At 40.8% G+C, this 17,119-nt stretch overlaps 4 protein-coding genes across 4 annotated transcripts; 3 read left to right on the top strand and 1 right to left on the bottom strand.

Annotated features, from left to right (window-relative positions):
* The first annotated feature begins 2,523 nt into the window (after window positions 1-2,523).
* Window positions 2,524-6,808, top strand: EAE98_011398 (uncharacterized protein). Its single transcript, XM_038959020.1, has 5 exons — window positions 2,524-3,492; window positions 3,663-3,916; window positions 3,992-4,050; window positions 4,122-5,435; window positions 5,488-6,808. Exons 1-5 carry the CDS (start codon window positions 3,364-3,366, stop codon window positions 6,390-6,392), a joined length of 2,661 nt encoding a protein of 886 aa, XP_038804699.1. The 5' UTR covers window positions 2,524-3,363; the 3' UTR covers window positions 6,393-6,808.
* Window positions 6,809-8,889: 2,081 nt separating this feature from the next.
* Window positions 8,890-10,479, top strand: EAE98_011399 (uncharacterized protein; the record flags this gene model as incomplete). The annotated part of the gene is made up of 3 exons (XM_038959021.1): window positions 8,890-9,012; window positions 9,152-9,811; window positions 10,033-10,479. 3 exons carry the CDS (start codon window positions 8,890-8,892, stop codon window positions 10,477-10,479), a joined length of 1,230 nt encoding a protein of 409 aa, XP_038804700.1.
* A 511-nt stretch (window positions 10,480-10,990) lies between these two features.
* EAE98_011400 (uncharacterized protein) lies at window positions 10,991-12,828 on the bottom strand. The gene is made up of 3 exons (XM_038959022.1): window positions 12,411-12,828; window positions 12,189-12,332; window positions 10,991-12,101 (listed from the first exon to the last, which is right to left on the bottom strand). Exons 1-3 carry the CDS (start codon window positions 12,522-12,524, stop codon window positions 11,442-11,444), a joined length of 918 nt encoding a protein of 305 aa, XP_038804701.1. The 5' UTR covers window positions 12,525-12,828; the 3' UTR covers window positions 10,991-11,441.
* Window positions 12,829-14,568: 1,740 nt separating this feature from the next.
* EAE98_011401 (uncharacterized protein) lies at window positions 14,569-16,071 on the top strand (the record flags this gene model as incomplete). The annotated part of the gene is made up of 1 exon (XM_038959023.1): window positions 14,569-16,071. One exon carries the CDS (start codon window positions 14,569-14,571, stop codon window positions 16,069-16,071), a length of 1,503 nt encoding a protein of 500 aa, XP_038804702.1.
* Between the last annotated feature and the right edge of the window lie 1,048 nt (window positions 16,072-17,119).

Genomic DNA, 17,119 nt, shown 5'->3' on the forward strand with positions numbered 1-17,119 from the left:
CGTGTGCGATGGAGCTTGCCAGGATATCATTTGTCTTAGCCCCATCTCGGCTATGCAACACATCAGGGAGGAAGAGATGGTACTGCAAGTGATCAGACCTTTGAAAATTTACTAAGAAATCTTCCGATGAACTGGTATCGAAGGAAGCTTGAAACAGTCTCTCGGTCGTTACCCAAAAGTATAAAATGCCATGTGGGAAATGTTTTGGGAAATAGTTGCAGTCGGTCGATATAGAGCTTGTTGAAGGTATGTGCGAATTTGTGGAAGTTTATGAAGTATGAATTGTGATGTCTCTCAGAAAGATAGACTAACTCAACGGAAGACTTCCTTCCATCAAAGAGAGACCATTACAGAATGAGAACATATCTCAGGAAGATAGAACTATCCACCAAAATGTTAGACCTCAACGTTAAATGAGGCTGAAGCCTTGAGCCATTCTCTACTCGTCGTATCGTTTGCTGCAAAGATTGATCACAAATACGATACTCAAGTACCGGTATGCATTAAAATGTAGTTGGAATAATCGATAGATCAAGAGAAAGTTTTGTTGTTCGGCCCATACCAAGGTTGTCGTTATCAACAAGGACGGGAGGGAAATTTGCTATTGCACTGCACGGCACTGACCTGATTTCATTTATGATGAGAAACGCTCCAATCATCATAAACGAAGATCCAACTTGTAACTGCAGCCTCCCGCGTATGCATATTCTCCCCCATGGTACGATTTGAAGCGTACCCAGTATGCATAACATACCGGTGAAGCTTGTTCCTAGCATAATCCATTTGTTTATTTGTGTCTTGTTTCTAGAAAGCGGAATGATAAATAAAACCTTGGTGATTAGGTCCGATTTTATGAATCTCCGAAAGATCCGTGATTTTCATGGGGTTGTGCAAAGCGTGACGATTCCGAGCATTGAATTGCACCCATCCGGAGATTTCAATTGTTCAAAAGAGAGAGTTTTCCACAGCCCAATATTGGATTCTTAATGATGCAAATCCAAGACCTTGTCCCCGAAGAATCAGAGAAGTCTAGTGAGGATAAAATCCTCGGAGAAAAAGCCATGATTCCACGGATTTCCTAGTATTCTCCGTCGCATGAGGACATGGTCCTCAATTGGAGAAATTCCGCTTTGAGTGGTATTGCTAGGACATTTTCCCATCTTCCGTGACGCCTCCCGTCTGGCCAATTGATTCGTGGATGGTGGCTGTAGAGAGAAGGAGATCTCGAACGCTCGACTGAGATATCCGGAAAAAACTAAGGAACATGTCAATTCATTTGTGGTGAAAGATTTGGATACTCATTATGATGATCATGATCGCAGGCATGTTGAGGTATTTGCAAGAGGGATGTAACGGACGGGAGCGGGGGATCGTATTCGCAAAGACCTTATGATGGACTGTTCAGTGCATACCGGTACGGTCAAATCCCAAGATAAGCAAGCCTACGCAGGACGAGTACAGAGGCGAGAGAGGCTCGAGGATTGGATCTAGGATGTGTACATTTGCATGGCATGGCATCGCATCGCATGGTAGGTGTGTCATTGAGTAGCAAATCCACCCACCAAGTCAAAGAAGGAGGGAGAATGAGGAGAATGAGGAATGAGAAAGTTTGAGAAATTCTATATTATTTCCTTAACAAATAATACCTATATATATATATCTATATATCTATATCTATATATATTAATTCTTCAAGAAATACAGCCCCCAAAGAAGTATGAATTCCTTTCATCCGCCAGAGATCTTAAAGAAAGATGGAGATGGGGGCTGAATCATAAACACTCAACACCCACCCTACGCCCTTAGCAGGATAGATAATTTAATGAACGAGATTCAATCCATCCTCAACAACTCATCATTTGGTATAAATAGTCCTCTCACCCCCAACTTCACATCGACGTGAATACCCGTGGACTTGAACAATATTGTATTCCTTCCCTTTCTTCCCTTCCCCACTACGGAGTACACTGCCCTGCATCAACTGCCGCTCAATCTATCATGCATCGAATGATCCCAGTCCGACAAGGAATATAAATGTTAACGACGGATGTGAAAATCCATTTTGGACATTCCCCATGTCTCAAGAAGCGCGTGCAAACCGATCCCGACGGAAAAGCGTTTCAAGAAATGAAGGGATGATGGATAATATCATTTTGACATCGACATGCGATTCAGTCATCACCTCCTAGGTAGGTACTCGAGGTACTCTCACATCGCAAACCTTTCCATCATTCATGCATGTATCTCTCGGAGATCGAATCCAATGCACCATACAATACAATCCATACCTAGGTATCGTACATAGCTGCCAGACGGAAAGATTCGCTTGGAAGATTGTTTATCTCCCAACATTTGAAACACCAGCACAGAACATCGGGTGAGCTCACGATTGGTTGGTGGAAGCACTGGCGAAGGAATTATTGGACCCCGAAGTATGCTAGGCTAGAATGAGACACGTGATACGGATCCCAGAGTGGGAGTGGGAGTGGGAGTGGGAGAGTTTATTAGTATTAGTTGATCCCACGGTGCGAGGGTGCCTCGGGTGCCAGTGCCAGTGCCAGTGCCAGTGCCAGTGCCAGTGCCAGTGCCAGTGCCACTCATCTCATGATAAGATCAATCCATAAATCCATAAATCCATAATATCATCAAATTATAATTATACCTGGCTCATCGACTGTGTGAGATGATCTTCCAAGGGTCCAAACGATAAATCACCGTATCGTACATCTTCCATCAAAGCCAGAGAACACACGTAAAATCAACCTGTGGCCCACCAGCCGTATGAATATGAATCCTTTCGTCCTTTCGATTGACCTTGGTAAATCATTCCACCAGTTCTTGTTGGTCACTTCAATTTCTATATTTATCACATCTTGCCTTGCTTCTTTCTGGTGCCTCACTTGAAGAGAAACTTGCTTGCCGTGCTGCCTCACCTTACCTGGCATAATTTTAGCGAGAGAATTACATGTACGGCGTACGGCGTGAGCGTGTACATACCTACATACTCTAAAGTTAATAAAAGTTGTTCCACTTACAATTTCATCATCCCGAACCCGCACGCCAACAAGCAGTTGAATTAACCCGCACAACAATCCGAATCCATCGCAATCCATCCCCATTTATTCATTACAAGCAATTATCACCGTCGCTTACTCGATTCATTTCGGATCTCATCGTGGAGAGGTCATTCCATTACCTGAACCAACTTCCCAGTTACGCGCGACTCCGAGGCGCAAACAATCCACTGTGGCGTCCGTTCTCACTCAAACGCAGTCGCAACTGTCTCTTCAACAACACTTGGATATCTCGTCGGAGGTCCTGGAATACGTGCAAGAGGAACTGGAGGGGGAACCACAACCTTTGATGATGGCGCAGGCAGGAGGGCCTAACCAAAATCCGCCAAATGACAAGAGAAGGGTCAAGGTCTATGAGTTGCGCGATGGCGACTGGTTTGATAGAGGAACCGGCTTTTGCAGAGCCGACTTTATGGTTGTATGTTGATGCTTTCTTTCTCAATCTTCACGCATGCATCTATTGTGTGCGCGCCGATTGTTCTTGTCCTTATCTCTCTCTCTCTCTCTCTCTCTCTCTCTCTCTCTCTCTCTCTCTCTCTCTCGCATTTTCATCGGGACTTGTTGCCTAACCATCTTGAATTTATATAGGATAACGGCCCTGAAAAATCAGACCCTAGAGTAATGGTGCAGTCGGAGGATCAACCAGGTCGTATACTTCTAGAGACTAAGATCGTTAAAGGAGATGAATTTCAGAAACAGCAAGGTATTTTGGATCAGCGCATGATTCCCACATTTCATACTAATGCGTGCCATGCAGAAACTCTCATAGTATGGACGGAACCGGATAGTGAGATGGATATGGCTCTCAGCTTTCAAGAAGCAGAGGGCTGCACGGCTGTTTGGTAAGTGGCATGTCGCGATTAACGCGTCACAAGATGGTTGCGCATCCGAACATTTCTGACTGATACTTACTACAGGCGATTCATCAACAACATACAAACGACTCTGGGTGGACATGGAGGAATTAGTATTGAGGGTAAGTTGAGCAACCTAAAGTTCTAATCATGATATCCTTTTGGCCCTCATGGTACTTACTATTTACTATAGAAGATATCATATCTGATGATAACATCCCCGAGCTAAACATCCCAACGTCTCTCCCCAATCCTTCATTGGGTAACCTGCCCGAATTGGAAATGCAATTAAGACAATTGAACAGCACAACATCCGGACGCGAAGCCCTTACGAAATTGGTGATCAACGAAAACTACATCCGAAGATTGATACCACTGGTCGAAGTAGCAGAAGATATGGAGGATTTACCAAGTTTACATCGACTTTGCAACATGATGAAGATTATAATTTTGCTCAATGATAATGCAATAATCGAGCATATCGTTACGGATGAGGTGGTTATTGGTGTTGTCGGAGCTTTAGAGTACGATTCGGATTTCCCAAGTCACAAGGCCAATCATCGACTTTGGTTAGGCAAAAAGGATAGATATAAAGAAGTTGTCGAGATACCCGATGAGAACATCATGAGGAAGATTCATAATACGAATCGATTACAATATCTCAAGGATGTTGTCCTGGCCCGAATCTTGGATGACCCAACGTTCTCAGTTCTCAACGGTCTTATCTTTTTCAATCAAGTGGAGATTGTCCAATATCTACAGAACAATACAGCAGTTCTCAAGGAACTTTTTGGCATTTTTGGAAACCAAGAGACAGACCAGGAAAGGAAGAAGATGGCTGTACTTTTCATACAACAATGCTGCGCTATCGCGAAGAATTTGCAACCACCAGGACGACAAACGCTATACAATAACTTTTTGAGTCATGGTCTTTTATCTGTCATTAATTTCGCTCTCAAACACAATGACGTTGGGGTTCGAGTGGGAGCTACAGACGTATTGGTTTCTATGATTGATCATGATCCTCAAATGATTCGTCAAACCATATTTCGACAAATGGCCGAGAAGCAAACCTTGCTGACTGATTCTCTTATCGATCTTCTTCTGGTAGAAGCGGATTTGGGTGTAAAGGCTCAAATAGCAGATGCGATCAAGGTTCTTCTCGACCAAGGTAGTCATGTAGGACCATTGGAAGGACTCTCCAAAGCCAATGGTGCTGAATATGCCGCTCGAATTCGAAATCAAACAGATCCTCAACATGAACTTTTCCTTAATCAATTCTATGAGGAGTCGGCGAAAAAATTATTTAAACCTTTAGTGGATTTGAAAGGACGCGAAGATATGAACTTTACTGTTCATCAAGTATCTTTATTCATTTACTTGATAGAGATTCTTTGCTTTTTCATTAGACAACACATGCACCGCAGCAAATATTTTGTGCTATCAGAAGGATTAGCTCAACGTATCTCTCAGCTTTTGGGGAGCCCAGAGAAGTACCTAAAATTGAGTAAGTCACTGCATTTTAACAGCCTTGAACTTTCTTTACTAACGAACTCTAGCTGCATTGAAGTTTTTCCGAAATTTGGTTGGTTTACAAGATGAATTTTACAATCAACAGATGATGCAAGATCATCTCTTTGAGCCAGTCTTAGACCTTGTCATTGAAACAATGCCTCGAGATAATCTTTTGAATTCAGCTTGTTTAGAGTTCTTTGAATTTATCAAGAATCAAGGTTCTAGTACAAGGGTTTTGGTCAATCATTTGGTGGAAAACTATCGAGAAAAATTTGAGTCAATCACCTATGTTGACACTTTCACAAATTTCATCACAAGGTATGATAATAATCAAGGATTTGCATCGAGTATGGACACTTCATTCCTCGACACCGAAGATGAAAGTCCGAAGAGACCTGAGACAGGTAGAGGTAGTAGATGGGGCTCAGGTATCAAGGACTTGGATGCGGATGAAGAAGCCTATTTCAATACTTCTGATGATGAAGAGGAAAAATCTCAGGATCAGAGTTTGACGAATGGGGAATCACCTGCTTCGCAGCCTTTAGTTGACTATCCATCGGATGAAGAAAATGAAAATTCGGAAAACGATATTTCTGTGGGTATAACCTCCGCTCCATTAAGTCGGAGCCCTTCACCAAAGCCATTAGCTTCCAAAGATTCCAGTGGAGATGAGTTAGTATTAACTCCTACTTCTTCTACGCCAACTCCACCAGAAAGGCTATCGGAAAAACGCAGGAGAGAAGAAGATGAAGAAGATGAACTCGGCAAACTTTCCCATCACAAACGAAGAAGTTCTACGAGTTCTACGACATCAACCAATAGCGTGTTGAGGAGGAAACCAAGCTTCAACAAAACACGAGATGGTAATAATGGACCTAAAAAGATTGCAATCAGTTTAACTCCAGCTATCAAGACTGGTGGCGATAGCCCTGGTGGCAGTTCAAGTTGACATACTGTAACGTTGATTTAAAAATCTTTTTTAATGGAAGATTAAGATTCTTCGAAGGACATTGGCGCTATTTAATTGCACGACATGGAGTTTGGGCGAAAGGAAGGGAAGGAAATGGAATTGTTGCTGATTGATTGATATAAGCATTCACTCAGTTCAAACCAGTGACAGTGATTGCTTTATTGGCTTGCTTTTAATTTTGGCGCCAATTGTTCAATTTTGCTTGCATCAAGATTCTTGGCTTTGGCTTGATTTTTTCGCTTTGGTTGAAAGGATGGGGAGGGAAACTTTGCGGAATTCACTTGATTGTCAATTACTTGTACAGTAGAATTGGGACAGCGATATTCCTGGGAATGAAGGGATGGATAGGTGGGATGGGATGGGATGGGAGGAAAATCAAATGATTAGCGAAGGAAAGGGGAGAGGGCAGAGGAGAGAAGGGGAGAGAAGTGAAGAGGAGAGGAAATGAAAAGATGAGAACAGATGAGTTGATATCAGATGAATTGATATTATCTTTGTCAAGTAGATGTTGACATTGATGACAGCATGAAATGAAGATTTTCAGCACTTTGATTGATTGATTTTGAATGGTATGAATGATTTGAATGCTGGAATCGAACTATTATGGAAATTTATTGTTGAGATGTGATGTAATGTGATGAATGAATGAATGAATAAATAACATTAACATCATGTCTTGAAGAATATATATTATCTAGATATTCTAGGAAATCTACCCTCTCCCCTTTTCCATCTCATTCTCATTCCCATTCTCATTATCTAATATCTAATATCTCGTATCTTAATCTTAACATCTTCTTTATACATCTTGATACATAATTACCTATTATCAATCTTTACTTTTAGAATACATTCGGATCGATTAATTTCGACTTATTTAAACTTATTTGAGATTATTTATTAAATAATTTAGGTCTGTCTAATGATTGAAATAATAGGGTTATCGAATACTTGAGATTGTGAAATAAATTATTAGGAATTATTTGATTGATAAATAAAATCTAAAGAAATATATTTATTAAATATTTAGAGTTATCAAATAATTCGTAATAATTTATTTAAGAAATATTTTTAAGAGAGTAAATATTTTTAGGATTCTTATATATTAATTATCATATACCTTTTTAAAGTTTTGTAAAAGATTATTTTAATATATCTTTATCTTTATTTTTATTTATTTCTATTATTTTTAATTATTAATAAAATGTATTTTAATATATTGAATAGTATTTAAATATATTAATCTAAATATTCTTGTTTTTTTTAATATTATTAGAAATCTTATAAAACAAAATAAATCGAAAAATCGATTTGAATGTATTCTAAATACTCGTAAGATTATTTATAATTCTATTTTATTCTATATGAAGTAGATATAGAAAATAAGAAATAAATAGGACTAGAGGCTGGCTGGCGATTATATCGAATCTGAGATATCTGATTATCTGGATAGCTAGATAGATAGGTCAGCTATAATCTATTGTGTTAGCTATTTACTTTAATCGGATCTTGTATGATATTTAAATTCGATTCAAATTCAATTCAATTCGTAGCCGAAGGTAGAGGCGAGCTCGCGAGGTAGGTATGGTATGAGGGGATGTACTCGTAAGTGTCCCCAGATTAGATGAGACGCTTGGACCAGAGTGGATGGGCGGTGGACGGTGGGCTGTAACATGACATGGTATGTACTAGGTACTCCGTTCGGTACATGGTAAGGGTACATACGAGGTGAGGCCGTGAGTTTGGTTTGGTTTTGGGTTTTGGAGAACGTGTTCTTATGTGCATATGATGATTGAGAGTGAAGATTGAGATTGAGATTGAGATTGAGATTGAGATTGAAGATTGAAGATTGAAGATATATTCTAACCGGCTCCAATTGATTCAATTGATTTATTTATTTATTTATGGATTTATTTATGGATTTATTTTGTTAGTTTAGGGTTTACTCGTTCGATTTTTCTCATTTACTAAGGTACTTACTTACCTGGATTTACTTACCTGGGTTGGGTATCGGTATCTTGGTTGATTTTAATTATTTTGGTCTGGTCGGCACGTACATACATACATACATACATAGGTACTTGCATACTTACATACTTACATACACACGTTCCTTTCTGAACGAGTGAGTGGGCGTTCTGTGGATTGGAGATCTGTGGATTGGAAAAATTGGAGGAATCAGAGAAATTGGGAGAATTGGAGGGGAATTTGGATGTTGGAAGGACAATTTGGAGCTGAGGGGAATTGTTGCTTGTGATTGCGATTGTGATTGCGATTGCGATTGCAGGTTTCGAGAATCTGGGTTGCGCGCAACGAACAGAACGAGCGGCTTTTGCGATTCGATTGATTGATTGATTGCTTGCTTGCTTGATAAATTGTATCTGCGGAATTCCTAGCGCATTTCGAGGATTCGAAAAAGGGAAGAAGGAAAAGAAAGGGAGACGGAGGAATCTTGCTACTCTACTTAAACTTCGATATGGAGGGGTTACTCGAACTTCCGTTGCAGATATTGGGGGGATTATGGGAGATGGTGAGGGATACGCCGGCGCATATATTGGGGTTGATTTTGATCGGGTTGGTGGTTGTAGGATTAGGTTGTGTGAGTTTAAGTTTTCTTTCCCTTTGGGGGGGGGGTTTGTTGGGGGTTATGATTATCAGAGAGAGATTTATTCTCTGGGATGGGAATTGAATCTTATACTTTAGAAGTTTGGAAATCGTGCTAATACTATATAATCCAGATATACGCTCTCCTCCTACTCGTCGCGCCTGTCCCCAGACCTCCCTACCCATCCGAAAAAACATACATAACCACCACTCCCTCTGGCACCACCGAAACCAAACCCCTAACCTGTTGGTATGATTCTTGGGTCGCGCATCGCGAAGCCTCGGTTTCGAAGAGTGGTTCATCCGCGCAAAATAATATCCGCACCGGGGCGATCGAACCCGCAACTCTAGAAATGAGTCTGGTGGTGCCGGCATATAATGAAGAGGAACGGTTAATCGGCATGTTGGAAGAAGCCCTTTCGTTTCTCGATACGACATATGGACGTGTGGCGAAAGGAAAAGGGACGGGAACGGGGTATGAGATTTTATTGGTGAATGATGGGAGTCGAGATCGCACGGTGGAGATCGCGTTGGAGTTTTCGCGGAAGAATGATTTGCATGATGTTTTGAGAATCGTGACGTTGGAGGAGAATCGCGGGAAGGGAGGTGCGGTTACGCATGGCATGAGACATGTGAGGGGGGAATATGCGGTGTTTGCTGATGCGGATGGAGCGAGTCGGTTTGCGGATTTGGGGAAGCTTGTAAAGGGGGTTAAGGAGGTGGTGGATGAGGAGGGGAGAGGTGTGGCGGTGGGAAGTAGAGCTTGGTTGGTGGGAAGTGAAGCGGTTGTTAAGGTATTTTTCTCTCTTTTTGATTTCCTCTATTTTTTCTCATCACATTCCATTGGGTGGAGATTGGTAGCGTGACGGAGGGAAACAGTTTACGTTTTCTTTTCTTCACTTCACCATACTATATTTCCTACTTCTACTTCCACCAACCCCCTCTTTACCCCCCAATCCATCCATCCATAAACCTCTCCCAAAAAAAAACAAAAACTAACATCCCTCCCCCATAGCGCTCCGCCCTCCGCAACACCCTAATGCATTCCTTCCACCTCCTCCTCCGTCTCCTCACACCCCCCGCCACCTCCCGCATCCGCGACACCCAATGCGGATTCAAACTCTTCACTCGCGCGGCCCTCCCCCACATCATCCCGTATATGCATGCCGAAGGCTGGATTTTCGACGTCGAAATGCTCATGTTGGCTGAGAGTGCGCCGGGGGTGGAGGATGGAGAGGGGGAGGGGGAGGGGGAGGGAAAAAGAAAGGGAAAAGGAAATGGAAATGGAAATGGAAATGGAAAAGAAAAAGGAATCAAAGTTTCCGAACAGCCGATTGCCTGGCAGGAAGTCGGAGGTAGTAAATTGAATGTGATGTGGGATAGCTTGGGGATGGCGTGGGGATTGGCGGTTTTGAGAGGGGGATGGGAATGGGGGTTTGGAGGAGGAGGTGAGGTGAGGTGAGGTGAGGTGAGATTTTGGGAAAGGGGTGGGATTTTTGTGAGAGGGGATGTGGGATTAGGTTATGTAGGTTGTTTGTTGATAGTTGGTTGATAGCTTGCTTGGTAGTTTGCTTGGTAGATAAATAGATAGATAGATAAATAAGTAAATAAATAAATAGATGGGTTGATAAATAGTGGGTAGTAGGTTACTGGTAGCTGGTTGATAGTAGCTGGTTGATAGTAGCTGGTTGATAGTAGCTGGTTGATAGTAGCTGGTTGATAATAGCTAGTTAATAGATGATTGCACGGATGTATGTATGTATGTACTATGTATGTATAGATAAATGTATTTATATATGCATATATATAAGAAAGAAAGGATAAATAGATAGGCGAGTGGGAATCATATGTGTATGTATGTGTGTATATATATATATACGTATCTGTATATATAAAGAGAGATTTTCACAGTACATCATACCATATTCGAACAGAAGAGATATTAGAATAGAAGTACCTACTTATATACCTAACATGTTCTCGAAGTATGATACTCCTCCCAAATATGCTTTTCAGTAGCTTCATGAAAAATACGATCGATGAAAAGTATTAATTAGGTATAAGTACGTATGTAATCTATAAAAAAGAAGAAGAATTTCGTACATCCCCTCTCTCCTCTTCCCACAACGCCTGCATTACATGTATGCACATCTCTGAACAGTGATTGAATTTCCGGTATCTCCGCGGAAATCTCAAAGACCATAACCTTATTACCAGAATATAACTTTGTGAATCTCTCATCTATCATCTCTCGTAGTCATCTATTTTTCTGTTCATCCTTCCGGATGGACGTGTATCCATAACCTTGATGGATAATTCCTATTTCCCAGAGATCAAATGAGCCCATTGAAGTGGTCTATGACTTCATATGTACATCCTTCACTTCCGGATCCGTCCAGGGAATAGATAAGGCAAAGTAAATATTTACTGAGCCTTCTTTGCAATCTTTGCTTCCTTCTCCATCTTTCTCTCTCTTCTTCTCTTGGCAGCTTCAGGTCCACTCTCGGTATCCAAAACATAATCCCACCATCTGAAACTGCTTGCGTAATTTCCGATAAACTTCTCATGATGAGTATCATGATGTTCAGCACCAGCCCAGAAAGGCAAGAAATGATGTAGCGACCAAGGGAATTCATAACCACTGTGAGCATCAATTGCTTGGAATAGTCTGCACACGATCCAAATATACATGGTCAAAATGTGAAGGTTTCCGGTGAGCATAACCCAGAGAATTGGAGATCCAACAGTCCCGAGACCGAGAACCATAACTTCTATTGGTGATGCGTATTCGGCAGCGAGACCAAAGGGTGCAGAGTATTGATGATGAATTTTGTGAACTTTCTTGTAAAGCCATCCGTAATGCATGGCGCGATGCATCCAATAATGCCAGGTGTCTTCTAAAACGAAAAAGATAGCAACTTGATAGGCGATGGTGAAGATGGATGGGAAAGGGACATCGGTACCCATTCCAAAGTATTTTGCCATTGGGTGGAAGAGGTAAATTTGAGGAAGTTCGACAGTGAAATGGGAAAGGAGAACGAGTTTTGTACATGTCCATTGTTCGGCAGCAGTAGGGATTTTATTCTGGAGAGTAATAGTAAGTGAATGTTGAGTTGGAGATATTGATACTGAGGATTCTGTAAATGTGACGAGGAATTGGAATTGTCTTACCCCTTGAATCTTGTATTTGTTGAAATAAGGAATTTGATCGATGATGATCCAAGGAAGACTTCGACCAAAGTAAAAGACTTCATGCATCACAAAACTCATGATACCAGTGGCAAGGACATCATTTTGCATGTAGGCATACCAACTCTGTTGTATAATTAGTAAGAGTATTTTGGAGAAGATTGAAGATATGTCAATGCAAGGGAAAGGCAGAGATCAACTTACCGCCCAGAGTCTTTCAAATATGTTGAGATGAACATTGTATTTACTCAACTCATCATAAATACCTAAAAAGGTAGCTGGAGTTGCAGCAATGGTTGCATTTGATAAGATATCCATAGCTGCGAATTTAGCTATGGAAAGAGGAAGAAGGAAATCAAAAGATTGAAGAGAATTGTGTTGTAACCAGAAGGAAGAAGAAGGAGGAGGAGGAAGAGGAAGAGGAGGGAGGTTTTTGAGAAGTAGGAAAGTAGTAAAGTACTAATAAAGTACTAAAGTAGAGTAGAGGTGTGTCAGGGTAGGGAATGAGATTAGATGGATGGATGGATGGATGGATGAATTGATGAATTGATAAATTGATAAATTGTTTCTTTTAATATGGATTCTTTGGGATTTGCCTGTCGAACCACAATTGGTTATCGGAAGGGAAAATTCCCGGTAAGGTGTAGGGAGATGTGAATGTGGGTGTGGGTGGGTGTGGCTATGAATATGGGATGGGTACGGCTATTACTTGATTAGGTAAAGGGGAGAGACGGTTGAGTTTTTTGGGTAGAGAGAGAGGGAGAGAGGGAGAGAGGTAAGAAATGATTCAACCTTTTTGGGAAGAAATATCACGTGAATTGGTGGTATCCCAGTTACGATAGTGCGGAGTGTGATCCTTTGTGTGATCGGGATTTGAGATACCGATGGAAGGAATGGGATGGGCTCGGTGGGATCATTTTGGATGAGAAAAGGTCATGGATCAAGTGATGATGAAGTGATGATGAAATGATAATGAAGTGATAATGAGGTGATAATCAAGTGATAATCAAGTGATAATCAAGTGATAATCAAGTGATAATCAAGTGATAATCAAGTGATAATGAAATGATAAATGAGCTGGTGTTTGAAACAGATACTTGATTGGTTATTCGGGATATGAAATAGGTAAATCACATACTGATTACCTAAGTTCAAGATAATACTTCTGGTGTTCTTCAAGTTATCATCACATTTCACACTTCACACTTCTCACTTCTTCGTGTTCGTACCTGAAAATCCATCCACATCCAATCACATACCTAGGATCTTTCCCAACTTTTACCCCTTTTTTCATTTCCCTGCATTGGATACCCGTAGTACTAGTGCTTCGTAGATTTCTTCTGGAATATGTTTATGTAATCACTCTTTTGGTCTCTCAGTCTTCACTCAGTCAGCGTCTTTTCTTCAGTCTTCACTCTTCACCTCGTGACTCGAGCTACATCATCGACTTCATCCACACTCATCCACCCACTCTTCTACTCTTCTACTCTTCTACTCTTCTACTCTTCTACTCTTCTACTCTTCTACTCTTCTACTCTTCCAATCCAAAAACCACCCTCGCTCCCTCCATACTAGATACCCCCACGTGACACTCTCAACCTCCCTCCCTCCTGTAGAAACTTTTCCCCGATGCCAAGCCAAAATAGCTTAGTCATCATTATCAATTGGAAATCTCATCCAATCATCTTTCACCCCGGGACACAGAAATCCCCTACCGCCACATTGTATTTTGACCAGGGGGTGCAATCAAGACCATAATTTTTGATCTTTCATATGATACCTAATGATAATAATCTACCCAGCTACCGCCCTGGGGCTAGAAAAGTCTAGAAATGAAAGAATAGAGAAGGCTAGGGTAGGAATTTTAATCGTAAGATTTATAGGAAATATACTCATCATCCATCTGTCAGTTCATCTTGACCCTGATATTTTGCTTATCCAGAAAGAGTGAGAGAGGAGAAATCAGCTTATTGCTTGCTTGCTTTATATCATTCATTGTTTATTATATTATATTATATTATATTATTTATTTTATCGATACACGAGTATACCACTTGGATTTTTTAACCCTTTTTTATATACCTATACCTACGATTAATGACGGGATATGTTATATGTTGATTCCTAACATTCATTGATTCCTCACTCACTCATTCACTCATATAATAGATTGATTGATTGATTGATTGATTCATAGACAAGAGTCGGAACAATTGCTGTCATACCTACCTTCCTCTTATTATAGCAGATATTATATCTGCAAACTTTACTCACCACCTACATACTTACATACCTATCTACATATCTACAACATCCTCAACCCTCACATACCAACCCTCACATACCAACCCTCATTTCCAAAATGTCAAAACCTTACACCATACAATCCGCAAACGAAGAAAGACGTCGCGTTTACCACGAAGCAGATGTAGTCGTAGTCGGCGCTGGTATATTCGGTTGCGCAATAGCTTATGCACTTGCCCAACAAGGTCGCAGTGTTATTCTGCTCGAACGTTGGCTTAAAGAACCCGATCGTATAGTCGGCGAACTGCTCCAACCAGGTGGTGTTTCCGCACTCGAAAAACTTGGACTCGCACATTGTTTAGAAGGCATTGATTCGATAAGGGTGAAAGGATATGAAGTTATATATCATGGTACACCCGTTTCCATACCTTACCCACCAAATGCCGGCGCAGCACAAGAAGGAGGATTTAGAGGATCGGAGAATGAAAAGAGCACCAGACCAGAGGGAAGAAGTTTTCATCATGGAAGATTTATTTCGCAGTTAAGGAAAGCTTGCGCCAGTCAACCCAATATCACAATTGTCGAAACAGAAGTGACAGAAACCATAACTGGCGGACACAATTCAGCCCAAGTCCTCGGAGTCCATACACGAACTACCAATCCAGCTACGGGCGAAAAAGAAGCAGATTGTTATTTTGGTCATCTCACAATCATCGCAGATGGATATGCCTCCAAATTTCGCAAGCAATATATCAACAAAACCCCAGTGGTCAAAAGTAAATTCTACGCTCTAGAATTAATCGATTGTCCCATGCCAGCTCCCAATCATGGAATCGTAGTCCTCTCAGACGTCTCCCCAGTTCTTCTCTATCAAATCGGCACTCACGAAACTCGCGCTCTAATAGATATTCCCGACAACATCCCCGCTGCATCTGCCGCGGCAGGTGGCGTACGGAATTATATCCATACCGTCGTCCTCCCAGTCCTCCCACCACAAGTTCGACCCTGTTTCCTCAAAGCCCTCGAAGATGGCAAAATTCCCCGCAGCATGCCAAATAGTTTTCTCCCTCCGTCCACCCAAACTCAAAAAGGAGTGCTTCTCCTTGGTGATGCAATGAATATGCGTCATCCCCTAACTGGTGGTGGTATGACTGTAGCCTTTAATGATGTTGTTCTCCTATCCTCTTTACTTTCTCCCTCCAACATCCCAAATCTAAACGACACGGTTGCTATAAGTAAAGCCATGAAAGAATTCCACTGGCGTCGCAAATCTCTTTCCTCCATCATCAACATCCTCGCCCAAGCTCTCTATGCGCTTTTCGCAGCTAATGATCCACAACTCAAGGCATTACAAAAAGGATGTTTTCATTATTTCAAGAGAGGAGGAAATTGTATAGAAGGTCCTGCAGGATTATTGGCGGGAATCATTAGACAACCGTTAGTATTAATTTATCACTTTTTTTCAGTGGCAGTCCTGGCGATTTGGATCTTGATGGGAGATATTATGGGAGGGGTCAAGGGAATTTGGAAGGCTCCGTGGGCAATAGAACAGAGTATGGAGGTTTTTTGGAAGGCATGTGTAGTTATCGTTCCATTTATGTGGAGCGAGATGAGAAGTTAGAGGAAGGTGGAGGTTGTGAAGGGGTAGGAGTAAGGGAAGAAGGAAGTTGTAATGTTTGATGAATGAGATGATGAGATTGTGGAATGTGGAATGTGGAACGTGTTTTGATGATTAGAGGAAGATGCACATGATATACTCAAGATGATGAAAGTTTTTCATGGCTTGTCATTTGTTTTGTTGTGGTGTGTTGTAGTGTGTTGTGTTGTGGTGTGGTGTATTGTGTTTCTGATAGCAAGCGAAGCTTTATGTTTTTAAGCATATTAATAGGCGATTAATGGATTGAGAGGGAGGGGAAGAGGTAGGGGAAAGGGAAGGGGGAGAAGTGGAGAGAGGATAGTGAGAGAGAGGATAGAATGGAATAGAAGTCGTGATGAAATTCTGGAGGTTCTTTTATAGAACATACATGTATGCATGTATGTATGTATGCATGCATACAGATTTTCTGCTAAAGAGATAGATAGATAGAGAGATAGAGAGATAGAGAGATAGAGAGATAGAGAGATAGAGAGATAGAGAGATAGAGAGATAGAGAGATAGAGAGATAGAGAGATAGAGAGATAGAGAGATAGAGAGATGGAGATGGAGGGAGAGATGGAGGGAGAGATGGAGACAGCGAAATGGAGAGAGAGATAGAGATAGAGATCCTACATAGGTAACTTATAATCAATTAATTAATTAATTAACATAATACCCGTATTAATACTCTATCTGATTTTTGAGATTATTGGAGGTGTTGAAGTAGTTGAAGTAGTTGAAGTAGTTGAAATAATTGAAATAATTGAAATAATTGAAATAATTGAAGTAATTGAAGTAATTGAAGTAATTGAAGTAGTTGAAGTAGTTGAAGTAGTTGAAGTAGTTGAAGTAATTGAAATAATTGAAATAATTGAAATAATTGAAATAATTGAAATAATTGAAATAATTGAAATAATTGAAATATTGAAATAATTGAACTAATTGAAATAATTGAAATAATTGAAATAATTGAAATAATTGAAGTAATTGAGTAATGAAGTAATTGAAGTAATTGAAGTAGTTGAAGTAGTCG

This window comes from Botrytis deweyae (assembly GCF_014898535.1).
Source record: "Botrytis deweyae strain B1 chromosome Unknown BDEW_047, whole genome shotgun sequence".
Lineage (NCBI taxonomy): Eukaryota > Fungi > Ascomycota > Leotiomycetes > Helotiales > Sclerotiniaceae > Botrytis > Botrytis deweyae.